At 62.8% G+C, this 24,840-nt stretch overlaps 3 protein-coding genes across 6 annotated transcripts in view; all 3 read right to left on the bottom strand.

Annotated features, from left to right (window-relative positions):
• Positions 1 to 80: 80 nt before the first annotated feature.
• On the bottom strand, positions 81 to 6,055 carry RHBDL1 (rhomboid like 1). The gene is made up of 8 exons (XM_074552810.1): positions 5,798 to 6,055; positions 3,452 to 3,610; positions 3,018 to 3,242; positions 2,293 to 2,441; positions 2,095 to 2,207; positions 1,728 to 1,828; positions 1,067 to 1,127; positions 81 to 998 (listed from the first exon to the last, which is right to left on the bottom strand). The coding sequence occupies exons 1-8, from the start codon at positions 5,834 to 5,836 to the stop codon at positions 727 to 729; spliced, it is 1,119 nt and encodes a 372-aa protein (XP_074408911.1). The 5' UTR covers positions 5,837 to 6,055; the 3' UTR covers positions 81 to 726.
• Positions 6,056 to 8,664: 2,609 nt separating this feature from the next.
• On the bottom strand, positions 8,665 to 22,419 carry RHOT2 (ras homolog family member T2). Of its 3 annotated transcripts, none has more exons than XM_074552986.1 (19): positions 22,301 to 22,419; positions 21,963 to 22,021; positions 20,963 to 21,044; positions 20,813 to 20,856; positions 19,284 to 19,337; positions 18,905 to 18,957; positions 18,142 to 18,250; positions 17,644 to 17,745; positions 16,971 to 17,069; positions 16,466 to 16,574; positions 16,091 to 16,211; positions 14,956 to 15,040; positions 13,499 to 13,644; positions 13,318 to 13,418; positions 13,116 to 13,246; positions 12,553 to 12,633; positions 12,251 to 12,373; positions 11,926 to 12,128; positions 8,665 to 10,455 (listed from the first exon to the last, which is right to left on the bottom strand). In XM_074552986.1, exons 1-19 carry the CDS (start codon positions 22,335 to 22,337, stop codon positions 10,338 to 10,340), a joined length of 1,857 nt encoding a protein of 618 aa, XP_074409087.1. In that variant the 5' UTR covers positions 22,338 to 22,419; the 3' UTR covers positions 8,665 to 10,337. The 3 variants fall into 3 exon arrangements, with proteins under 3 accessions (XP_074409087.1, XP_074409088.1, XP_074409089.1); XM_074552987.1 differs by having other exon boundaries at positions 21,963 to 22,016; positions 22,301 to 22,400; XM_074552988.1 differs by lacking the exon at positions 22,301 to 22,419 and having other exon boundaries at positions 20,963 to 21,129; positions 21,963 to 21,996.
• A 116-nt stretch (positions 22,420 to 22,535) lies between these two features.
• The window catches only part of WDR90 (WD repeat domain 90), a 38,205-nt gene continuing 35,900 nt past the window's right edge, over positions 22,536 to 24,840 (bottom strand). For both annotated transcript variants that reach the window (XM_074552975.1, XM_074552976.1), the window contains 3 exons: positions 24,007 to 24,126; positions 23,547 to 23,631; positions 22,536 to 22,829 (listed from right to left, as the gene is read on the bottom strand). In XM_074552975.1, the coding sequence (XP_074409076.1) occupies positions 22,672 to 22,829; positions 23,547 to 23,631; positions 24,007 to 24,126 (363 nt within the window). In that variant the 3' untranslated portion in view covers positions 22,536 to 22,671. The remainder of the gene's footprint in view (positions 22,830 to 23,546; positions 23,632 to 24,006; positions 24,127 to 24,840) is intronic.

Raw genomic sequence — 24,840 nt, 5'->3', positions numbered from 1 at the left:
AGCCAGCCCGGCATCCGCACCACCTCCATCAGGGATGGGGGGCACCCAAACCCCTTCCCCCGACAGAGACACGAGCCCCGCAGTGTGCAAAATATTTATTTATACTCCAAAAAGGTCTGGGGGGGGTTAGAGCGGGGGCCCCCCGCGCCCCCATCCCGGGGCCAGCCCCTGTCCCGGGAGGGCGGCCGGGGCCGGGGCGGGGCGGGGGGGCCGTGCCGCCGAGGGCACCGCCAAACGAGTCGTGCCGGTCTCAGCTGGTTCCTGCCGGGCTCTCCCCATAGCCTTCTTCTTGTTAAATTCCTCTTTCTTTTATTTATAATTATTTTGGCATAGAAAAATAAATCGCTCCTCTTTTGGCACCAGTCCTTCGTGTGAAAGTGCAGGTCCTGGGGGGCTACAAGCGGCCCCCGCCCTGGGCAGGGGGTCCGGGAGCCGGGGGGGGGGGGTCCCGCTGGCCCGGCTCCCTCCCGAGGGGCGCGTTCCGAGCCCTGCGGGCACCCCGGGGGCGCTGGCGGTGCCGGGGCAGGGCTGAAGCTCCTTTGGGGACGGGGTACGGCGGGCGGGGGGCGGCGGGGACACGGGGGGCGCAGCCCGGGGCGGGGGGCGGCGCGATCGCTAGCACCGAGGGGACAGGCGGGCGGGGGGCGGCCCGTCCCCATGTCGCGCGCGGGGACCCCCCAGCCCCTCCAGCGGGGGCTCGGACACCGAATCAGCCGCGGGGTCGGGCTAGGGCGGGGGGGGAATCTGTGCCCCCAGCAGGTCGTAGGCGAAGATGTTCCAGAAGACGGCGAAGAGCAGGAAGGTGCCGTAGGAGAGCAGCAGCACCCACCAGCCGCACTGGTCCTGCAGGCTCTCCTCGTAGCTGCGCAGGATGGTCAGCCCCATGCTGATGCCCACGATGGCCCCCGCCAGGTGCGCCATGAAGCTGGGCTGGGGGCCCGAGGCCGGCAGCGGCGGCGAGAAGCGGAGCCAGACAGCGCGACCGACCTCGGAGCTCACTGCGGGACAGGGCAGGGCTGAGCCCGGGCCGGGCAGCGCGGCCGGGGGAGCGGGGGGCGGTACTCACTGCACACCAGCGCCAGAACCATCCGCAGCAGCTTGTAGGGACAGCGCATCCCGGCCCAGTTCTGCGGGAATGGGGAGAGAGAGGGATGGGGGATGGAGAGATGGATGGATGGATGGATGGACAGACGGACAGATAGATGGGGGATGGATGGATGGATGTGGGATGGATGGATGGATGAGGGATGGATGGATGTGGGATGGATGGATGGATGATGGATGGATGGATGGATGGAGGGATGATGGATGGATGGATGGATGGATGGATGGATGGATGGATGGATGGATGGATGGAAGGAGACATGACAGGCTGGCACCAGCAATTCTCCAGCACTGAGGTGGGGGCTTCTGCCAGAGCCCCTGGAATGCTCCATGGAGCCCCCTCAGGCCCCAGCTCCTCCCCACACACACCCACACCATGGTGCCACCCAAGGTGTCCCCCTGTGACAGTGCCACTCCTAATGCCACCCCTAATGCCACCCACAGCATCCCCCCACCCCACAGTACCAGCCACCCCATGGCATCCCCCCCTAATGTCCCACCACCCTGCCCAACCTGCAGACAGCTCCCATCCCCATTGTCACCCCATGCATCCCCCAGCATGCTGCCCACCCTACAAAGCCATCCCCCCTGTCCCCCCCGTGTCCCCTTGTCCCCTGGCTGACCATGACGACGTTGGCGAGGTGAGCAGAGCAGAGGGCGTAGACCCCCCCCGAGCCCCCGACCAGGGGCGCCCTCATGTCCGTGATGGAGACGGTGAGGGAGCCTGGGGGCACAGACAGGGCTCAGCATGGGGCCTCGCCCCCATAGTATTAATTAATTACTGCCTACATTAATTAATTACAGCCTGCATTGCCCCCTAGCCCCCGGCCAAGTGACGCTGGCACTGCCAGCAGAGCCCAGCGACCCCACCAAACTCAGAGTGCCCCTCAGAGGAGAGTGCCCCTCCCCGTGCCCTCCCCAGGCTGGTGACAGGGATGGACAGGGGGACGGGGATGGGGACAGGACAGAGTCCCCCAGGGCAGCACCCACCTGCCAGGACCCCGGCCAGGTAGAGGAAGCTGATGCGCAGGATGCCGTGCACCATCTCCAGGGGCACCCCGATCATCAGCTGCAGGAGGGCGTTGAACCCCAGCTGCTCCAGCCTGCCGGGCACAGGAGGGGACAGGGAGAGGGCTCAGCCTGTGCAGCCCCAGGTGTCCCCATGTCCCCTCTCCAGGCAGGACCTACCCCACGTGCATGAACATGTAGGTGAGGAAGCGCCAGGCGCGGGCGCGGTGCCCGGGGTGATAGACCAGGGGGCTCTTCATGTACTCGGGGTGGTAGGTCTGCAGCACCCACTTGTTCAGCCGGGCCCCGTAGCACAGGAACACGATGATCTGGGACAAACCCTGTGGCTGTCACCCCCCTGCACCCCATATCTGAGCTCCATTGGGTGTCACAGCTGGGGTCACCCATGCCCACTGCCCTGGGTGTGGGTCACACATGTGGGCACAAGGACAGCACAAACAGGGTCCTCCATCCCTTCACCCCAGGGTGAGTCCCCCAGAGGCACCAGGACATCACAGCTGGGGTCACCCATTCCTTCTACCCTGGATCTGAGCCCCTCCATGAGTCCCATCCATGGGCACAAGGGCATCACAGCTGGGGTCACCCATCCCCGCTGTCCTCAGCACCACCATGGACACCAGGACATCACCACGGGGATCACCCAACCCCTCATCCCATATCTGAGCCCCTCTGTGGGCACCAGAACATCACAACTGGGACCAGCCAGCCCCACTGCCCCAGCTCTGAGCCACCCACGTGTGCACAGAGATGCCACACCCAGGGTCACACAGGGTCACACATCCCTTCATGCCAGCTCTGTGTGCCCAGGAGCTCACAGCCAGGCTCACCCCCTGCCCTCCCCGAGCTCTCCAGCGGGACCAGCAGTGCCACCCCCGTGCCCGCACCTGGGTGAGGGTGACGGCGGCCATGAACACGGGCGGGGGGCAGGTGCGGTGCTGGTAGAAGTACCAGCGCCGGTCCATCTCGCAGGGCAGGATCTCGTAGGCCACGTAGCGGACGAAGCGTTTGTAGATGCCCAGGCCGGTCTCATCCAGCAGCACGTCGCGGGGCAGCGCCCGCTGCCCATTGGCGATGGCGCGCTTGAAGCTGCTGGAGCGCTTGCTGCTGATCTGCGGGGAGAGCCGTGCCCGGGGCAGCTCGGGACCCCCGGCCCGGTGCCAACCCCCGGTGCCACCCCCGGTGCCACAGCCTGGAGCAGGCGCCCTGAGGCCGCAGTGCCACCCCCACCCATGGGCACCCCCCGCCCCCTCCATGAGAGGTGCCCAGTGCCCACCCCGGGCTGGCACCCGCCCCGTGCCCGTCCCCGCCCGGCACTGACCAGGTCTACCAGCTCCTGGTAGCAGACCTGGCCCTCGTCGTTGCCCTGTGCCAGGGCCACCAGCATGTCGAGCTTGGCGGGGTCCAGGGGCAGCTCATGGCTGTGCACCAGGCTGGCGAAGGTCTCCACGCCGATGAAGCCGGTGTTCTCGGGGTCCAGCTGCGGGCACGGCACGGGGCATCACCGGGGCGCCATGGCTGTGCCTCCCTGCTCGCCTGGGGACACCTCCCGGTGCCCCTGGCTCCATGGCTCCTGTCCCTGCCTCTGTGGGGGACACCCGCAGCCACCCCGGGGCTGTGCCCCGTGAGGTGCCCTGTGCTCTGTGCCGTGCCCCAAGTGGTGCCCTGTGCGGTGCCCCAAGAGGCGCCCTGTGCCCCGTGCTGTGCCCCCTCCGTACCACGCTGCTGCCCGTGCCCCCCTGTGCCCTTAGAGGTGCCCCGTGCCCCGGGCCGTGCCCCCTGTGCCACGCTGCTGCCCGTGCCGTGCGCTGTCCCCGTCTCCCCGGGCGCAGCCAGCGCTCTCCCACTCAGTTATTTCTCGCCGCCAGCAGCCTGCCAGCCAGGAAGCCACCAAGCTAAACACACGCGCAGCCCTGGCACCAGCCTCCTCCTCCTCTTCTCCTCCTCCTCCTCCTCCCGCTCCTCCTGCCGCCCTTGCTGCTGGATCCACTGCGCCCGGCCCGGGGCACCGTGTGCCATCCCGGGCACCGTGTGCCATCCCGGGGGTCCCAGAGCGGGCCGGGCACCCCGAGCCCTCCGGGACAGCGCCCACGGGCACCCAGAGCCACGGGGTGCCCCACACGGGACCGCTCATGGGGACAGGGAGCCGGGGTGGCACAGGAGGGTGGAGATGGGGAGGGGGCACCCCCGACCAGAGCGCAGCCCCTGCAATCACCCTGAGGTCGTGTGGGGTTTGTTCCCTGCTCCTGCAGGGAGGGAAACGTGGGAGAGGAGCCTCATCCCCGTGGGATGGGCAGGAAAGGGAGAGCCTGGGACACGGGATCGTGTCCCTACAGGGTGGGCACTCTGTCCCTCCTTGTTCCCTCGGCAGGAAACAGCCACAGCCTCTTTACCAGGGGGGTTTGGCTGCCTGGAATGGGGTGCAGGGTGGGATGGGTGATACAGGGTGGGATGAGGGGTGCAGGCTGCAGGGAGCAGGGTGAGATCAGGGGTGCAGGGTGGGATGGGCAGTACAGGGTGGGATGAGGGTACAGGGTGGGATGGGCAGTACAGGGTGGGATGAGGGTACAGGGTGGGATGAGGGGTGCAGGCAGCACCTTCAACCTCTCAGCAGCCGCCAGCCCACGGGAGCAGCCCCAGCCATGGCGGGTAGGAGCACCCTGGTGCCACCTGTCCCCCCCTGCCCCACAGCTGCCACCCCACAGGCTCCACGTGTGTGCGTGTCACGCCGGGACCTGGCGCACGCTGTCCCCACGCTGGCACACGCTGAGGCACCGGCCCCAGGAGCACCAAGAGCCCTGCCAGCAGCCAGGGAGCTTCTTTCTGCTTTTGGGGTGCATCTCCCCCTCCCCAACCTCACTGGCACCCTCCTCCCGCCCAGGAGGGCTCAATCCCACCCCCGGCCCTCCCAGCGCCGTTCATTCCCGGGGATGAGGCTGCTCGTTCCCGAGGAGCTCGGGCTCACATGGAGCCCCTGTGCCCTAGGGGGTGACACGGGGGACAGCACCGCGGCTCCGGGCTGGGGGACTCAGCCAAGGTCACGGCAACAGCGGGGGGCGAGTGGGGATCAGCTCATTTCCCTGAAATTCCCTCCCCATGCCCAGGGCAGAGCCGCCAGCTGGGCCGGGGCTGGGTGGGGATGGAGGGACGAGGCGATGGAGCTCAGAGGGGCCGGGGAAACGCGGGTGGAACCCCTCGGGGCCGCCCCGAGCCGCGGGCAGAGCCCCGCGCAGCGCCGATGCTCCCCGGCCTCATCCCGCAATCAGGTCACGGGGGTGGGCGCAGACCCCCGCCCCGCCCGCGGCACCGAGCGAGGCACCCCCGGGGCTGCACCCGGCACCCGGAGCCGCCGCTCCGTGCCCAGCACCCCCCGTCCTTGAGGGCGCCCAGGGCAGGATCGGAGCCGGCGCTGCCGGAGGGAGAGGCCACAAGTGCGATGAGCGGCGCGTTCTCGGCGGCACCGGGCGGGGGGTGCCCGCGGCGGTGGCGGGGGGCACCGAGGGGCGCTGGCTGAGCTGGCGCGGCCGCGGTGCCCGCCCTGGGTGGGCAGCGGTGCCCGCCGAGCGCAGCCGTGCCCGGAGCTTGCGGGCACCCCCGCCCCGGTGGCGATGGCCGGTGCCCGGTGCCCCCCCCCGAGCGGTGCCCGGTGCCTCCCGGGCGGCCTCACCTGCTCCTGGATGAGCTGCAGCAGGGAGCTCCTGTCCATGCACCCGGCGGGCTGAGGGCTCCGCCGCTCCCCCGCGCCCGGGGCCGGCGAGCCGGGCAGGGGAGCGGCGCGGGCGGCGGGGGCGGCGGCGGGGGCGGCTCTCCCCGCCAGCCCCGCGTTGCGGCGGGCCCGGCAGCGAGCGGCGAGCGGCGGCGCCGGGAGCCGCCGATGGCAGCGGGGCGACGGCGGCGGCGGGGGCGGGAGCGGAGCCGAGCGGAGCCGCCCCCGCCGCAGCGCGCGGCGCAGCGCTCCCCCCTCCCCGCACCCCCCGCCGCCGCCGCCGCCGCCGCCGCGCGGGGAACCGGGACCCGCCCCGCCCCGCCCCGCCGGCAGCGCCGGGACACGGCCACGGCACCGGCAGAGAGCCCACACCGCCATGGCAGCCTGGGATGGGGCCGGCATCCCGGTGCGGCTGCGGGCATCCCGGTACGGAAACCTGCATCCCGGTATGGGAACCTGCATCCCAGTACGGGAACCTGCATCCCGGTATGGGAATCTGCATCCCAGTATGGGCACTCACATCCCAGTATGGGAATCTGCATCCCAGTATGGGAACCTGCATTCCAGTATGGGAACCTGCATCCCAGTATGGGCACTCACATCCCAGTATGGGAATCTGCATCCCAGTATGGGAACCTGCATTCCAGTATGGGAACCTGCATTCCAGTATGGGAACCTGCATCCCGGTATGGGAACCTGCATTCCAGTATGGGAACCTGCATCCCAGTATGGGCACTCACATCCCAGTATGGGAATCTGCATCCCAGTATGGGGAACCTGCATCCTGGTATGGGAATCCACATCCCGGTACAGGAACCTGCATCCCAGTATGGGGAACCTGCATCCCAGTATAGGAACCTGCATCCCGATATGGGAATCTGCATCCCTGTATGGGAACGTGCATCCCAGTGTGGGCACTCACATCCCAGTATGGGAACCTGCATCCTGGTACTGGTACCCACACCCCAATATGGAACTGCTCCTGGCATGATACCTGCTTCCCAGTGTGGTATCTACATCCCAGTACTGGCACTCACATCCCAGTACTGGTACCCACACCCTGGCCCAGTTCCTGCCTCCCAGAGCAGCTCCGTGCATCCTGCTGTGGGTGCCTGCATCCTGCTCCGTGTCCCAGCACTGATGGGACCTGGCTCCTGCTGTGATCCCCATGTCCCAGCACTGACCCTCACATCCTGGTGTGGGACCTGGCTCCTGCTGTGATCCCTGTGTCCCACTACAGGATCTGCATCCTGGAATGGAAACCTGTATTCCATTTCCAGTACTGCATCCCAGTACAGGTACGTGTATTCCTGTACCCACATCCTGGTACATGGCTTTGCAGCTGCACCCTACTTGAGGAATCCATATCCTGGTACAGTACCAGCATCCCACGATGGACACCAGCATCCCAGGATGGACATCAGCATCCCACGATGGACACCAGCATCCCAGGATGGACATCAGCATCCCAGGATGGACCCCAGTGTCCCGGGATGGACACCATTGTCCGGGGATGGACACCAGCACGCCAGCACCAGGTGCCTGCTGAATCTGGCACAGATTGCAAACATTCCCTCCATCCTGTCCCTGACCCCCAGGCCAGCACAGCCCGGGTACATCCCCCATGGCACAGGGATCACGGAGCCTCCAGTGCTGTCCCCTGCCCCAGCACAGTGCTCATGGACAGCCTGGCACTGGGTCCCTGGAGCTGGCACCGCTATGGGATGTGCCCAGTGTCACCCAGGCCAGGCTCCCCTGGGTCCCCAGCAGGGCAGGGGTGTCCCCAGGACCCATCCCTGGTACTGTCCCCATTTCCCAGAGCCGTGTCTCAGCCCCACTGAGGTGCCCGGGGAGCTCTGGGCTGCCCAGCCCTGCCAGACCCTTCCCTGGTGTCCCACGGCCGTGCCAGGCGTGTGCCCAGCCCCACACCCGCGTCTGTCCCAGCACAGCGCCCGTGCCCCCACAGCAGAGCTATGAATACCCAGCAGGGCACGTGGGCCGCGGCTCCCGGGGGATCCAGCCTGGTTTGGAGTCACCAGGGAGCCCCGCGTGTCCCGTCCGCCTGCACCGCCTCCTCTGCCCGCGCGGCAGCGCCGCTGTGTCCCCACCGTCCCTGTGCCGGCTGTGCCCCATCCTCCCTGTCCCCTGGCTGTGTCCCCTGGTTGTGTCCCCACCGTCCCTGTGCCGGCTGTGTCCCCACTCTCCCTGTCCCCTGGCTGTGTCCCCACCCGTCCCTATCCCCGGGCTGGCTCTGTGGGAAGGGTCTCCTCTCCCACCCTACAAGGATCCCCCCCATGTGGCAGCAGTCTGATGCCATCCAGTGCAGAGGCTCTGGAAAATCCTTTTCTCCGGCTGCGCCCACATTCCCTGTGCCCAGCGCCCGTGGCTGAGGCAGGGACAGAAATAGCTGAGGGAAAAGCTGCCATGGGAAAACAGGAGCAGGGAGGGGAGGTGGCACAGCCCTGGCAGCTGCAGGTGCAGGGGGAAGGTGACTGCAGGGAAATGGGGAGCCCCAAACCCTACACAGGGATGGGAACAGAGATCACAGCTCCCAGGGCAGCCAAAGCTCCTGCTTCCCATGGATCCTGGGCAGAGAACCACGGGCTCCATCACCTCACCCTGGCTGGCACTCGTACAAGGATCCGTTTCCCCAAGCACCAAGGAGTCCTGGCCAGCCCCAAGCCCTGTCCCACCACACCAGGCCCTGAATCCCTGTCAGTGCCCTCAGCTGGGGCAGCCCAGGCTCTCGGGGTGGCCCTGCTCCCCCTGCCTGGGTGACAGGGACAGGGGTCCTGCTCCCCAGGGGACACAGGACACGGTGTGCAAGCTCAAGGTGTGTAAAAATTTATTTTGCTGTAGAGAACAAACCTAAAACATTACAGCTCCAGCAGATGTGGAGCAGGGAGACACCAACGCCAGGCACGGGCCCGGCTGGCAGAGCCACGCACGGTGGGCACAGAGAAGGACATTGAGCACGAGGGACTGGCCCTGGCAGTGCCAGGGACCAGCACTGAGTGTGTGCCCGACTGACAGGGCAGCTCCAGCACAGGCAGGGACACACAGCTGGCCAGAGCTGGGGACAGCAGGACGGGGACACCACCCTGGGGCTGTCCCTGGGAGAGACACTGGCACTGCCCAGCGATTCCTGCATCCCCTCGCTGGTTCAGGCCACCATAAAACATTTAAATAGACAAAACACAGAAAAAGCAGCTCTGGTGCTACCCTAGGATCTGCCCCTGCAGCTGCCTGGAGAGCAACCCTGAGCGTGCTGGGGAAGGCCAGGCTGGTGACACTGCCAGGCTGGTGACACTGCCAGGCTGATGGCACAGCCAGGCTGGTGACACGGCCAGGCTGGTAACATGGCCAGGTTGGTGGCACAGCCAGGCTGATGGCACAGCCAGGGCTGATCCAGGCTCCCCAGGAAGCCAGGGATGGTGCTGCTCTGGCTCTTTGGGACTTGCAGACAGGGACTGAGCTCAGTCCCAGCAGATGAAAGCAGCTCAGGTGTGGGCAGGGGACAGGGGACAGGACAGAAGGAGCTTCCAGTGGTGCCAGGAGATGCAATGCCCAGAGCCTCACACTCTGGACAGGGCCCCACAGAGGGGACAGCAGGCACAGGGCCTAGGGCACAGCGTGGCACCAGCTCAGGGATGGCACTGCCAGGGACAGACTGGGCACACAGTGAGCACCCAATGCCCTCCCAATCCTCACCAGGGCTCCCAGAGCCCTGCAAACACTGCTGGCCATGAATACTGGCGGCCAGGGTGGGGAGAGGACAGGCAAAACGGGAGCCAGGAAAGGAGAGTGGATGGACCCGGAGCCTGGCACGCTGCAGGACTCACAAGCTCTTTGTGTAGAAACAACAGAAAGGAGCTCAGGACAAACCCGGGTGGTCGCTGTCCCCCCTCAGGCCAGGACAGCAGCCCCTGTGGCCCAGCAGGAGGGGCCAGGCCTGACCCCTCACACTGGGCTGGGGGTGTCAGTGCCTGGCCCTCCCTCCCTGGCTCCCTGTGCCGGTGCTGGCTGAGGGAAACCGGGACAGGATCTGGAGCTGAGCCCCCGGGAGCTGCAGCCGTGAGCTCATCTGACAGCTCAGCTGCTGCTGGAGCTCCCCGGGGCCCCGGGAGCGCTGTGCCCTCCAGAATTGAGGGCACCAGCACAGCCCTCTGGGGAGGGGACGTGCCCAGTCCAACAGACACTGAAACACTCGTGTTTGAGCTTAAAAACAAGCCTTAAAAAAAACTGAACAGAATAAAAGACGAGGGTGATCCTCCAGCTGCTGGTGAGGCAGAGCTCTCCTGGCAGAGCTGCCAGCCCTGTGCCCACGGGGGCCAGGAGGCCACAGGCTGAGGCTGCCCGGTGCCAGGGCTGATCCTGCTGGTGCTGCGAGGTCTGGCTTCACTGCTCCTGCAATCCAGGCTGGGGGCAAAGGAGATTTCCTACCGGGGCCAGCTTGAGGCGGGGCCCCTCCGGAGCTGGGGGCCGGAGCGGGGCGTGGCTCTCACTTGCTCTTGGCCAGCAGGCGGTACAGGGTGAAGCCCACCAGCGCCGTCACCGCCGCCCCCAGCGCCACCCGCAGCCAGAAGGACGCCACTCCCAGCTCCACGGCGTTCAGGTGCCTGCAAGCAAACAAACACAGGAGAGAGGAAAGGCCGGTGAGTGCGGCTGTCCCGGGGCTCCCACCCCACACAGGGAGTGCCAGCGGGTGAGCCCAGTGAGAATCTGAGAGATTCCCCATCCCTGCAAGCAGAGCTCTCATCACCCAGCATCACCACCGAGCCAAGGGGGGGCTGTGGGATGGATGTGGCTGTCCCCTCCCCTGCCCTGGAAACAGCTCTCCAACACCTCAATAATTAGACAGGTATCTGCCTTTCTAGGTCAGGCTGCCTTTGCAACTCCCCGGGATGCCACCACGGGGACAGTGGTGACAGGGACCAAAGGGAAGCGAGGGACAGGCCCTGGTGCTGCCCCAGTGTACACATTCCCTCCCCTAGCACGTGCTGTCCTGCACTAACAGCTCCTCTCCTCTCTCTGCCTCCATCCATAATTCATTCCCCACTACATCGGGGGAGCACAGCCAATCCCCGGCCCTCCATTACGCTGTTATTTATTTATACCACATACCCTAAGATATATTAAGAATATTTAAATTTTAATACTGCAGAGGGGAGGGAAAAAAAAAAAAAAGCGTCAGCTCTAAAAATAAAGTTGTTTATTGAAAAGAAGCTGGAGGGAAAACTACTCACTAGTAATCCCATCCTGCCTTCCAACGCTCCCACACGCTCTCCCCGCCAGGGCTCGGCCCCTGGAGCTGCGCTGGCCCTGCCCAGCCCTGGAGCAGAGTGATTCCACTCACAGGGAGCCTCCTCTCTCCTCAGAGCCCCCCTCAGCTCCTGTGACCAGCCTGGTGCTGTCCTACCCCATTGCAGCCCCTCTGGGGTGCAGTTTCTCTGTATGACAGAGGTCTGGCTTCTCTGACCTCTTTTCCAGCCTGATCCATCTCATCGGGAGAAAATAGCTGCCACCCTCCCCCCGTGGGCCTTGGCAAACTAAGCTGGCTACTCCTCTTCAGCATTTTTTATCTTAGGTTTCAAAAATAAACACTCCTGTGGCAGGATCTATCTACTAAATCTGCCAGAGACATACACACAGGCAGAAGAAAACCTCCCCCCTCTGCAATTAGAGAAGAAGTGGCTTTTCTGTTTCAATTATTTGTATAAGCAGATCACAGAATCACAGAATCCTGGAATGATTTGATTGGAAAGGAACATTAAAGCTCATCTCATTCTACCCCTGCCATGGCAGGGACACATCCCACTGTCCCAGGCTGCTCCCAGCCCTGCCCAGCCTGGCCTTGGGCACTGCCAGGGATCCAGAGTGGGCACCCTGTGCCAGGGCCTGCCCACCCTCACAGGGAACAATTCCTTCCCAATACCCCATCTAATCCTGTCCTCCTTCAGCTTAAGGCCATTCCCCCTTGTGCTGTCATTGCATGTCCCAGATGACACCAAAAGCTGCAGAGAAACCAAGCAAAAGCCATGTGGCAGAGGCAGGGCTGGGACACAGCCCCCCATGGGAAGGATACTAACGGGAAGGTGGCAGCAGTGGCCAGTTTGGTGTAGACAGCAGTGCTGGGTGGTCCCTGGCTGTGGCAGGAGAAGGGGAAGGGTGGAGGCAGGCAGTGCTTGTAGCAGAACTCAGCTGGGAAGAGCCCTGGCTGCTGGCTGGCTTCTGGCAGGTCTGTTTTGGAGGCCACGAACACACAGGGGATCTGGCTGTCCACGTAGTGTTGCTGCAGAGACAGAAACCCCAGCGAGGGGTTAGGGACCAACCCCGGGAGAGGCTGATGTCCCCTGTGCCCCTGGTAGGTCTAACAGGAGCCCTGTGAAGGCCCCCAGGGTCCCTGCCAGGTACCTTGTAGATGCTGGCACAGTAGCTGAAGGATTTGGGGTCGCTCAGGCTGTAGATGAAGCAGGCGACGTCGCAGGCGGTGTCCGACGGCTTGGAGAAGGTGCTGTCAGCGCTGACCTCGGACAGCTGCAGCACAGGGGACAGCAATGTGGCACTGCAGGGTCCCAGGGCTCAGCTGCTTCTCACAGCAGCACAAGGACAGTGCCAGCACAGCCACAGGCACAGCCCAGCCCCGTGTGCCAGGGTACAGGGACAGCCCAGCCCTGCTAAGAGCCAGGCACAACTCCCTGCCCTCCCACACTTACTATGAGGTACTTCTCCTGGCCATTGACCTGCACTGTGTTGATGGTGTAGAGGGATGGCTTTCCTGGCTTCTCCCTCTGGGCCTGTCACAAGGAAAACACCATCTCAGGTTGTGGGGACCTGAGCAGACTTGGCCAAGAACAAGTGAGAGCCATGCCCCGCTCTGGCCCCGTGACACCAAATAGTGGGTCACTACTTGTGACCCACCCTCACCTCCCTGGGTGAGGGACTGTTTCACACTGCCCTGAGCCCCCCCGGCCTGAGAGAGCCCTGAAGGGCAGCCAGGGCCTGTCATGAGATGTGGGGCTGCTCCTAATGGGCAGGGAAAGTCAGGTCAGAGCAGGGAAAGGGACAAGCAGAGGGAGCAGACCCACTGCTTTACCCACAATAAGGACACCAAAGCCACCAGCACAGAGGGGATGTGGAGCATGGGCAGGAAGGGCAGCACACAAGGGGCCTGGCCAGGGGCAGGGAGGTGCCACCATGGGACAGATGGCTCCAGGACCCCCAGCTGTGCCTCCTGCTCCATCCTGGGAGCGTGGCCAGGCAGGGAGCAGCCACTCACCGCCAGGCTCCTGCCGAGGAAGGCCTGCAGGAAGGCGGACTTGCCTGCGCCCCGCGCTCCCAGCACCTTGCACAGGAACACATTCCTCTGCGTCTGCCCCTTCTCCAGGTCAATCCTCTTCTCCCGGGTCACTGGCAGCAGAGAGGGTGGTGAGAGCCAGGAGGGACCCAAGCTGTGACAGAAGGGGAGGGCATGGCTGTACCTGTGAGGGCTTGGGTCTGGGAGTCCTGCTCCGAGAGGATGGGGTAGCCCAGGTAGCCCAGGCACTCCAGGCAGTGCCGCACGTCCAGGTAAGCCACGAGCCTGCAGAGACAGAGCCCAGCAGCAGGGTCAGCAAGGGCTCACTGAGGTGACCAAGGGCCAGGGAGAGGGACTGAGCTTACGTCCACTGGCAGAGGAATCCATGCAGGGAAAGCAGGCCTTTATCAGTGGTGCATACCGTGTTGTAGAGCTCGGGGCCCCAGGGCACGCAGGGGAACACGCTGAAGAAGTTCTGCAGCTCTGTGTGCGACAGGGCTCCGTCCTGGTCCTGCCAAAACACACAGGGGAGTCACCAGGGGAGGCAGGGCCCAGCCTGTGCCCACGGGGGGCCCTGCCACACGGGCCACCTCCCTGCTGGGCACGGTCACAGGGACCTGTCAATGGCAGGCATCGATCGGCCGCAGCGAGGCTGGAGCTGGGCGAGCTCAGAGCCTCAGGGACTCCAGCACTGCACAACAGCAAACAGGCCGTGGGATTGCAGCTGCAGCCAGGCAGGATTGTCCACGCCCACCCCACAGCCCTGAGCTGCTGTTGCTGGCACTCCTGGAGCCAGCACCAGGCCAGCCTGGCCTTGCACAGCACTCAGCACTCAGGCTGCTGTGCCTGAAGGGGACCTGCTGGCACCTGGGCACCCAGGGATGAGCATCCATTCAGTTCTGCCATTCCCCATGGCTACAGAGCTGATCTGGACACACAGGGATGCGTGTCCACTCTCTGCTGCCATTACTGAGCCACTCCCCGTTGTCACAGAGCTGCCATTCCCCAGATGCACATCAACATTTGAATAGCCAGTCCGAGCAGGTGCATGCTGATCCAATACATCCCTTTCTCCCACTCTCCAAGAGCCTGAGTTTGGCACAAATGTGTTGCTTTCTCTCCCTCTCTCCAGCCTGGCAGCCCTCCACCAGGCTGGCAGATGCTGGTGTTTGGTCCATGGCTGCTGGCCAGCAGCTGTGCCCGCTTCCCTGCCTGCCTCCCTGCCCAACTCCCTCCCTCCCTGCCCAATTCCCTGCCACTCTGTCCAATTCCCTGCCTCCCTGCTCAACTCCCTCCCTCCCTGCCCAATTCCCTGCCACTCTGTCCAATTCCCTGCCTTCCTGCTCAACTCCCTCCCTCCCTGCTCAACTCCCTCCCTCCCTGCCCAATTCCCTGCCACCCTGCTCAACTCCCTCCCTCCCTGCCCAACTCCTTCCCTCCCTGCTCAACTCCCTCCCTCCCTGCCCAATTCCCTGCCACTCTGTCCAATTCCCTGCCTTCCTGCCCAATTCCCTGCCTCCCTGCCCAATTCCCTGCCTGCTGCAGCCAGGCACTACAAGGGTCATGCCAGCTTGATGCCAACTCAGACCCAGTCCTTCAAAGTCCAAACTGTCCATGGGGTGACCAAACCCCATGTCCCTGACAGGCCATCACACTACCTACAGCTTGCTGTGGCCTCTTGCTGCTCCCAAAGCCTCCAAAGAGGGAATGCTGTGGCAGAGGACAGCCCTTCCCTGGTGCTCCCTGGCACAGAGGGGGGTTAGGGGAGCAGCTGTGCCCAGGTGTGCAGGCCCTGCCCTGCAGCCCCTGCCCTGCTGCCCACCTTGTCGTGCTTCTCAAAGAGCCTCTGCAGGAATTGGTATCCCAAGTGGTTGAGCTCTGTGGAGCAGCCGGGGGGCACACGGATCCTGTTGGGAAAACCATGGAATTATTTAGGTTGGAAAAGCTCTCTCTGATTGAGTCCAACTGTTCCAACACTGTCAAAGTTACCATTGATCCATGTCTCCAAGTGCCACATCTACATGGCTTTAAATCCCTCCAGTGATGGGGGAGCTCCACCACCACTGCCCTGGGAAGCTGTGCCAGTGCCTTTCACCAGAGTAGTTTTTCCTACTACCCAACCTAACCCTTTCAGCAGAGAAATTTTTCCTACTACCCAACCTAAAACCTCCCTTTTATCTCTCATATCTTATTCTGCAGTTCAGATACCCAAATAAACCTCCTCAAGCCCTGAATGAAGGGCAGTGTGTGAGCACATCTCACCCAGGGGAAACAGCTCCCCACTCCCTCCCTGCTCAAGGTCAGCTGTTGCCTCCAGGCCTGGCTATTCCTTGACACAGCCCCTTTATTTAGTGGAGAATCCCTTGAGGATGCACAGTGGCCTTTCCCTGGCACATCCCAGGCAGCCCAGGAGATGCTGTGCCCTCGCTTTGCCTCATGCCCAGGGCTTCAGCAGTGCCCTGGGTGCCATCCACCAGCGTGTCCCTGTCACCTCCCTGCAGCTTGCTCTCTGAGAAGAGGAGGAGGCAGCTCCCAAGCCAACCCCTGCCATTGCTGCCAGCTCCCCATCTCCAGAGTGGCAGGGAGCAGAGAGGAGACAGCAGCGGCACAATGTGCCGCGAGGGCTGTGCTGACAGCTCACTGCTCCCAACAGAGCCGCTCTGACTCGCTCAGCCAGGCACACAGCAGCCTCCAAGAACCCCTTGCTGATGTCAAGGCAAGTCTGCATTTCACTCCCCACCTTGCTGTCTGCCTAAATCAGCAGCCCCAGGCGTGCTGTGTTTGTCCCCGAGCCCACGTGTCAGCTCCTGCCCCAGGGGAAGGTGAGCACTGTGAACCTGACCCGACCTAAGGGCCCAGAGCAGCTGCTGGGCTGCAGGAAGGATGCAGCCAGGGTGCTGGGGATGCTGGGCCATGCACCAGGGGGATGTGGCCCCTGGCCAGCCCTGGGCACTCACTGTGGGTACAGGTAATCATCTGTCAGCTCCAGCTCGTCGTCGTAGCCGAAGCGGCGCAGGATGGTCCAGGTGGTCTCGTGCCGGCCCCTCTGGATGAAGAGGGTGTTGAGGAAGAGGAAGCCTGCAGGAGAGATCAGGGGCTCAGCCACAGGGGAGTCAGCTCAGGCTCAGGGGTGCACTCCTCAGCCATGCTGCCCCTGGGAAAACACTGCTGGCTCAGAGAGCCACAGCAGCTTGCTTTAACAACAGGGACTAACTAGGCCTGGACTAACTAGGCCAGGAGGCTCAGGGCAAGGGCAGCCCCTGGCATGTGCTGAGGGAGGTGGATTCCCTCTCCCCTGGGGAGGAGCACGCAGCCCTCAGGCTGTTTGTTACCGTTCAAGGTGAGGCCGTTGTCCTGCACCCCGTCCGTCGTGTTCTTCCACACAACCATCTTCACATCCTCCAGGGCCTGGGGAGCCAGGGGGTTTCCAAAACAAGACTTCTGCCTCCCAAGAGAATGAACACCATTGTCAGAAAAGCACTCAGAGATCACAATCCTGTCTCACCAGGTTCCCTCTCCCCTGCCAAGGATTGGGGTTTCAAGGAGGGAAAATCCACCCAGCTCATGGATTTGTCTTATGCCTTGACCAAACCCCTGTTCTTCAGCATCCCAATAATTTAGGGCTCTCAGCATTTCCAGGAGCCTCCTGGTCTTCCCATGGCAGAGCAAACTCAGCCCAAGGTTAGGAAAATGGAACCCCACATGCTCAGAGATGCACCCAGCTGTGCCACAGAACCACCAAACAGGAACAGGATGGCTGTGCCAGGAGGGGCAGCTCCCCTGCTGCAGAGGGAATCGCAGGCACTGGGGAACTCCTCAGCTCTGCAGCCACCCTACCTGGAAGTAGTTGAGCTCATCATCACTGAGGATCTGGTTGTTGTCCTGGTCTGAGAGGTTGAAGATGCGGGTCAGCGCTCGAGCACAGGCGGGTTTGAGCTGCAAGGACCAACCATGGTGACAATGACAGCGCCAGCCACAGCCTGGCCCTTCCTCCTGCAGCCCCACACACAGAGGGCTCCCTTCCTTCTAGGCCTGTACTACAGTCTCCTTGGAGGTGGGAATCATGGAATCATTAAGGGTGGAAAACTGCCCCAAGATCTGGGTCCAGCTGTTCCCCCAGCACTGCCAAGGCCACCATTAGCCCATGTCCCCAAGTGCCACATCCACAGAGCTTTGAAATCCTTCCAGGAATGCTGACTCCACCATTCCACCTATGCCAGTGCCTGACCAACCCTACCATGAAGAAATTTTTCCTAATATCCCATCTAAAGTCAGAGAGGACAATCCATGGGGAATTTTTCTTCTTGACCCTTCCCTCCACAACCAAGACACAACCTGGAGCATGAGGGCTTCTGCCCCAGCACACCCAAGTCCCTGCAGGTGTCTGTACTGAGCACAGGAGATGGGCACTGCTCCCTTGGCCCATCAGTGCCAGCCCAAACCCTCCACCTGCATTCCAAAACCTCCAGCCCAGAGCAGTGTGAGGGAAGGAGACTCCCCAGGAGCCCACCTGCTTCTCCTCTGGGTCGTAGAGCGGGGCAGTGGGGTGCAGCACAGCTTTCTGGGCATAGTAGAAGAGCTCAGAGATGTTCTTGAGGTTCTTGGCAGAGCACTGGGGATTCAGAAGCAGAGAGAGGATGACACAATCTCCCCCAGCCAGACTAGCTGTGCCTCAAAGCCCAGAGCAACATTTGTCCACCAGGAGGAAAAATCCAAAGGGACAATCTCCTGGGGTTTGTTCTGGCTTTGTTGTGCCCATTCCACACCCCAGAACCAACAGGGCCTGTGTGGAGCTCCAACTAGAGAGCCACAGAGGGCAGACACAGAAAGCTGCTCCTTGGCAAGGGGTTAAAGGACAGAAAGGCCAAAGGACAGGCTCTCAACCCCTGGACTTGTGTAGAGCAACACCATCAGGGCAGCTCTCCAGGGGCACAGAGGCTCCCTGACTATCACCAAACCAGCATTCCCACCCCTCAGGGAAGCCCAGCACACCCCCCAGCCCCCTCACCTCCACACAGGTCTCAATCTCCGAGAACTGGTTCATGATGGGCAGGATGACCTCCATGGAGCTGCCCACCTGCAGGTCAGACTTGTTTCCCACTAAAATAATGGGGATTCTAGGAAAAGACACAGCACAAGTGAGGCCACCCCTCCCAGCACTGTGCCAGCCATTGGTGCTCCCATGGGCAGGTCAGGGAGGCCCCAGCTCTCCTCTGCAAGGTCCAAAGCAGCTTTCCTGCCTCCCACAGCCAGGAGCATCCATCTGGAGAAACAGACTGCCTGATCCTGCTTATGCTTTCACCCAGCAACAATATGCTCAGGAGCCTTTAATCCAGCACAGCAGCCTTCTGCCCAAGAGATCCACACACAAACTAAAGCTTCTGTGCTCCCACACCCCCCTGGCAGCCTCCTCTCCCTGTGTGGCTGAGAAGAGATCAAGGGGGGAGAAGGATCCCTCCTCAGGGACCCCCTGCCTCAGCTGGATCTCTGGTGGAGCAAAGTGCCCGTGTGCTTCTGCTCTAAGTGGTCTGGCCACAAACCACAGTCCTGGAATGGTTTTGGTTGGGAGGGACCTTAAAGTTCATCTCATCCCACCCCCTGCCATAGGCAGGGACACCCCCATTAGACCATGGCTCCCATTCAACCCAGCCTGGATCAAACCACAAAGCTGGTTAGCTCTCAGTACCCTCAGAAGGAGGAGAGGATGGTGGGCACCCCACAGCCCCCAGAACCCCCCAATTCTGCACCCCAGATCACACCCCACACGGTACCTGGATCCCTTTTCCAGTCCCCCGTTCACCATGGGGATCCACTTTGTGCGAATCTGGAAGGTGAGCAGAGGGCTGTGAGCACAGCTGGGCAGGGAGAGGCAGCTGCAGGCAGGCAGGAACATTCCCTGCAGCCATCTGCTCCCCAGCATCCCCTCACACCAGCAGGCACAGCAGCCCCAGGGGTGCTGGGTGCCAGCACCAGGATGCAACAAGCCTGCTGTCCTGCTGTGAGTAACAGCCTTGGGTGGGATTTAGCTTCTCCTTGCAGGAATCTCTGACCCAAAATCCCACAGAGCCAGGGGCCATCAGTATGTGCCCACACCACAGGGCAGCACAGAAACCCCAGCGCTGGAGCAGGGCCGTGGTGGGGACCCATTACCTTGTCAATGGTGGCCTCCTTGGTGACATCGTACACCATGCAGACCACGTTGGCCTGCAAGAGAAACAGGAGAGGGTGGTGAGAGGGTCCTGCCACACTCGTGGCAGCAAGGAATGCCAGGGGAGCAGGAAATGCCAGGGGAGCAGGGAATGCCATGGAAGCAGGGATGCCAGGGCAGCAGGGAATGCCATGGAAGCAGGGATGCCAGGGCAGCAGGGAATGCCAGGGCAGCAGGGAACGCCATGGGAGCAGGGAATGCCATGGAAGTAGGGAATGCCATGGAAGTAGGGAATGCCAGGGCAGCAGGGAACGCCATGGGAGCAGGGAATGCCAGGGCAGCAGGGAATGCCATGGAAGCAGGGAATGCCATGGAAGTAGGGAATGCCAGGGAAGCAGGGAATGCCAGGGCAGCAGGGAATGCCAGGGCAGCAGGGAATGCCATGGAAGCAGGGAATGCCGCCTGAGCTGCCAGGGAAGCACTCGGCCGAGCGCACGTGAGCACGGACAGTACACAGCCCCCTGCGCCCTCAGCACGAGCCCTCGAGCTCCTGGGAGCAGCTCCTGAGCCTCAGCAGCCCCTGGGAGCAATTCCTCTGCCTCAGGAGCTGCTGGAGAAGTTCCTCTGCCTCAGGAGCTGCTGCTCCCACGCCTGCTGGCCCAGACCCCCCTCCCACAGCAGCCTGGTCCCAGCTCTCCTCCCCTCCCGACCCCTGCAGACAGGGCCAGCACCGAGGCTTTATCGGAAGCAGACAGGAGGGATCACTGGTCCTTTCAGCAGAGAGTTTAATGCTAATCCGAGGACACACAAGGGTTTAGGCAGGATTTCCTGGAGCCATTTAAAGCTTCTGTGTACTCCTGCTGTCTGGGTGGAGGGAGCAGGACCCCCGCGCCCACCTTCTCGACTGTTAGCCACCGGGGTTGGGAGATTAAACAGCTTTGCTCACGTGAGAGAGATGGTTTTATTATCCATAATTAAAAGGTCCTCATGTCTGCAGAGTCAAGGTTAATCCCAGGGCAAAGAGCAGCTGGGTCCAACCCAGCCAGACAACTTAATTATTCCTCCATGGCTGCTCTGAGAGCTCCCTCATCCCTCCCTGCCCAGTGCTCACCAGCAGCTCCAGCTCCCAAATTAACTCCTCTGTGCCTCTGCTTTATCAGGCAGCCACAGGGATCTAAGCAGGGGTCTTGCCCAAACCCAGCCACTGCTCCTCCCTCTTCTGAGTCTGTGGGGGATACCCCGAGGCTGAGAGCACAGTGTTTGCTCCTGCCTCCTCCTCCTCCTCCCGTGGGCAGTGAGCTGCCCCCGCCACTCGCCTTCTGGAGGCTCCCCAGAGGCCTTGGACAAGCCACACACAACAGCTTACAAGGCAGAGCAGGATTAAACAAGCCTCTAAACAAACCAGGAGCATTAATCCATGGATAACCAACTGCCTGTGCCTCTCTGGGTGGCTAACAGGGAGGGGAGGGGGCAGCCATGCATCCCCTGGGGACCACAGCCTCCTGTCCCCATCCTGGCCAGCCCTGCTCACCTTGGCGATCTCCTCCTGCAGCTCCTCCTCCGTCTGCTCCGACTCTGCAAGGGGAATGAAGCCATCACCACCTGCCCAGGCAGGGCCACCCTGTCCCAATGCCCTCAGGCAGGCAGGGAAGGGGAGAAGCCAGCCAGGACAGGGCCCTACCTGAGTAGTCCACTATGTGTGTGGGGACCTTCTCAGGGGTGACATCGGCTGGGATGGTGATCTCCTCTGCCCGGGGGGGCACCTGCAAAGGCAGCACACCCCCTCCAGCCAAGCAGCACAGGTGACAAGGGACATCAGGGCCTTGGCCACTGCCAGGGCAGGATGAGCTGTGGATCACAGGTCACTCTTGGCCCACCAGGCTGCAGCAGCCCCCTGTACTCCAGCCCTGGCACAGGCAGTGTCCTCCAGGTGGAACTTCCACCTGCCTCCCTCACACCAAGCTCCTGATCCCAGTGGATAAGCCCTGGGCACTCCCTGGGAGTGCTCTTGTTCTGGTTCTGTGGGCTGGGCTGGGAGCAGGGAAGGGGTGCAGGCTGGTTCCCCCAAACTCTTGAGCTGATGCTGCCCAGCACAACACCATGGAGGGCACACCTGGGCAGCAGGAGAAACCACCTGAAGCTCAGGGAAAATGTGCCTGGACAGACTGATCCCATTTCCCTACCCAAACTATGCTGGGACAGCCAGCTGTTGAGGGGAGCATCTGGCTGGATGCTACTGCTCAGAGCACCAAACCCATCTCCAGAGGGTGCAGCGGGCAGGGAATGGGGCTGCCCCTTCCAAGGGCTCTGTGGTGGTGCCAGCCCTGCTGTGCTGGTGACAGAGACCCCCAGCAGCAACAAGGGGGGCCCTGGGAGGCACTAACACCATCCTCAGGGCAGAGAGAGCTGCAAGTCAGGATCAGCCCCCAAGAGCACAAAGTGAGGAGAACACCACCACAGCTGGAGCTCCGTGCGGTCCTCAGTGAGCTCACCTGAACCAGCCCCGTGGCTGCCACAGTCCCGGGAGCTGCAAGCACCTCCCAGACAGTCCCACGTCCAGCGGGGACACTGGGGACAGAGCTGTCCCACCCAGCCCCACCTCCACAGGGGACACTGGGGACAGAGCTGTCCCACCCAGCGAGGGGCCCAGGCTGGGCCGTGCGCGTCCCCTCCCCACTCACCTCTTCAGGAAACTCCTCTCCCACCAGAGCCATGATCAGGGACGTCTTCCCCACCTGGGCTAGGAAATAAAGGGAGGACGTTGACATGGGCACCGGCACGGCAGAGCTTGAGGGGGCCAGCGGCAGGTGGGAGCCCCGGCCGGAGCCGGAATCGCCCGGTGACAATGACGGGCCCGGTCTGTCCCTTGGTCCCGCCTGTGACGGGGGGTCCGCCTGGGCCCCCTGCCCGCCCTCGTCCCGTCCTTGCAGAAGAACCCTCTCCCCCGGGCTCCCCGTGCCCCCTGCCCCTTGCCGGGCTGGAGGAGCCTCCCCCGGCCCCGTGCCCGTGCCCCCCTCACCCTCCCCGAGCAGGAGGATCCGCACGTCCCGTTTCATGGCGGCGCCGCCGCCTGCCCGGCCCGGCCCGGCTCCCCCCGCTTCCGGCCGCAGCACAGAGCGGCGGCGCAGAGCGGCACGGGCAGCGCGGCGCCCCCTGGCGGCGCCAGCATACACAGACCTCCAGCCTTGGTCTTTGGATGGTTTATTAACGAAAACAAAACGTTCAACGGCAACAAACGGCGAACGGCGCCGTGACATACATTCCGGGCCCGGGCGGGGCCGCGGGCGGGCCAGCCGCTGCAGCCGTGAGGGCGGCGGTTCGGGCCTGGCTGCGGCCGGAGCCGGGGCCTGTCCTGCTGGAGAAGCGTCGCTGGTGGGGGGCCAGCCCGGCTCAGGCGCCCGGCAGCTCCCACACGAGCACGGCGCTGTGCGAGGCCGTGAGGAGGCGGCGGCCCGAGGGCGCGAAGCGGCAGAGGTGCACGGTGTCGTCATGGCCGGCGTAGTCCTGAGGGGCCCCGGCGGGGCAGGGCTGCAGCCGAAGCAGCCGGTCTGGGGAAAGCAGCGGCTCAGGGCTGCACCAGGAGCCTCCCACTGGCCCCCATCGCCCTCCAGACCATTCCCTGTCACTCACAGACCTTCTCCATTTCTAGTCCCTTCCAGAAGCACCATTTGTGGTCACCTCCCACCCCCTTTCCATGTCCTGTTCTGGCCAGAAGCACCATTCCCCCTCAGTCTCCCTCCCTGTCCTTTCCCAGCCACAAGCCCTATTTCCAGTCACCCCGAGCTCCTCTCCCAGCCAGAAGCCCTGTTCCCAGTCACCCCCAGCCCCTGTCCCGGTCCTTTCCCAGACATAAGCACCACTCGCAGTCACTGCCTAGGCTCCCTCCCCATTGCTGAGCTGGAAGTTGAGCCGCTGAGCTGAGTGACAGGACAGACAGACCCAAACTGCTCCAGGACTGAGGTGCCCTTGCCAGGAGCAGGGTCCTGCCTGTCCCCATGCTGTGGGAAGGTCCCTGCTGCCTCAGAGGCTGCAGAAATGGACACAGCCCAGAACCCCGGGAAGTCATTCCAGCGACAAACCCTGCCTGTGGCCAAGCAGGATTGACCTCATGCATTTCATTTCTGACCCAGGAGCCTCCTGGAGGTTTCTCCTCTCCCTGAACTGTAGCTCCCAGGTTTGAGGGCATGTCTCTTGTTTGGAGGAATGAGGACGCTCATTTCCCCTCTGGCAGAAGAAGGAGGGGCCCAGGCACCCCCAGCACTCACCACCGAAGCCAAGAGCCATGAAAGGTGCAGCTGGGGACAGGCTGAGGGACGTGGCAAAGGCTGGCAGGGAGATCTTCCTGAGCACCTGCAGGCCAGCAAGAGAAACACGGGCAGCTCAAAGGGGAGGGCAGAGCCACAGCTGTGCAGCCACAGCCCTATGGAGGGTGATGGGGAGGCTGAGGGTGCACAGCTCCTAAAGCTGCCCCAGGCATCCAGGAGACAATGGAGAGAGTGTTGATGCTCTGGAAGCAGCCACCTTCCCCTCCCCGGGATCAGGGACTGGCTGCCTGCCTGGAGGCAGCCTGAGGCTGGGGCAGGGCTCTGCTGCTCACCTGGGCCACACTCGGGAGTTTCCAAAATGAAAATCTGTTCCCTGAGCAGCTGCCTGAGCCCACCCCAGCCCTGGCACTGAGGGTAACACACAGGGCAGCCCCCACTCTCCGTGGCAGGGGACAGGTACCTGTTTCTTCCTCAGGCTGTAGAACAAAGCTTCCTTCTGCAGCCCAAAGCCCACGTAGACCAGGACACCGTGTTCCCAAGGGCAGAACGCAGCCAGGCTGGGAGGGAGGCTGTCCAGACCCTGGAGAGGGAAACCAAAGGCAACAAAACTGAGGCTGGATTCTCTTTTTTGGATCAATGAGAGATAAAAGGAGAGCACAGAGGGACCCCAGGGCTGTGAGGGTTTGAGCAGTGGGACATGAGTATGGTGCAGGCTGCTTTCTCCCTCTTGCATTCCCATCTCTGGCTCAGGGAATGCAAGGAACAACCACACCCTGCCATGGAAACCTAAAGCAAATCGTTTAGTGTTGTAGGAGCAGGTCCCATGAGGCTCCAACAGGTTGAATTCCCACTGAGATATTACTGCTGCATGGGCTTGAAGCTGGGATTTGGTTATGGATCAGCTTAACACAAGAAAACAGGGCCCAGGAGGCAGATCTTGAGCAGGGAATGCAAGATCAAACCTTCATGCTGGAGGGAGAGCTGTAGTGAGCTTCTTTCCAGAGCAAATCCATCTTTTTGGTAATGAATGGAAGAATTATTGACAGAGCCCAGGTGCTGTATGGACCCAGTCTGAGGCACTGCCTCTTGCCCCCCAAAACCACCCAGCTCCCTTCTGTCTGCCAATGGCACCTGCACCAGGGACCACCTCCATCCTCTCCAACCAACACAGATCCTCCTGCTTTTCCAGCAGGTGTCCTGCTGCCCAAACCCTGCCCCTGGGCTGGAGCCAGAGGCCTCTGCCAAGCAGCAGGGACACACAGGGCTGAGTACTTGGCTCTGGGATGCCCTCACC

Source organism: Zonotrichia albicollis, chromosome 16, assembly GCF_047830755.1.
Source record: "Zonotrichia albicollis isolate bZonAlb1 chromosome 16, bZonAlb1.hap1, whole genome shotgun sequence".
Lineage (NCBI taxonomy): Eukaryota > Metazoa > Chordata > Aves > Passeriformes > Passerellidae > Zonotrichia > Zonotrichia albicollis.
Note: the sequence above shows the minus strand (reverse complement) of the source record. Positions and strands in the feature narration are given on the sequence as shown.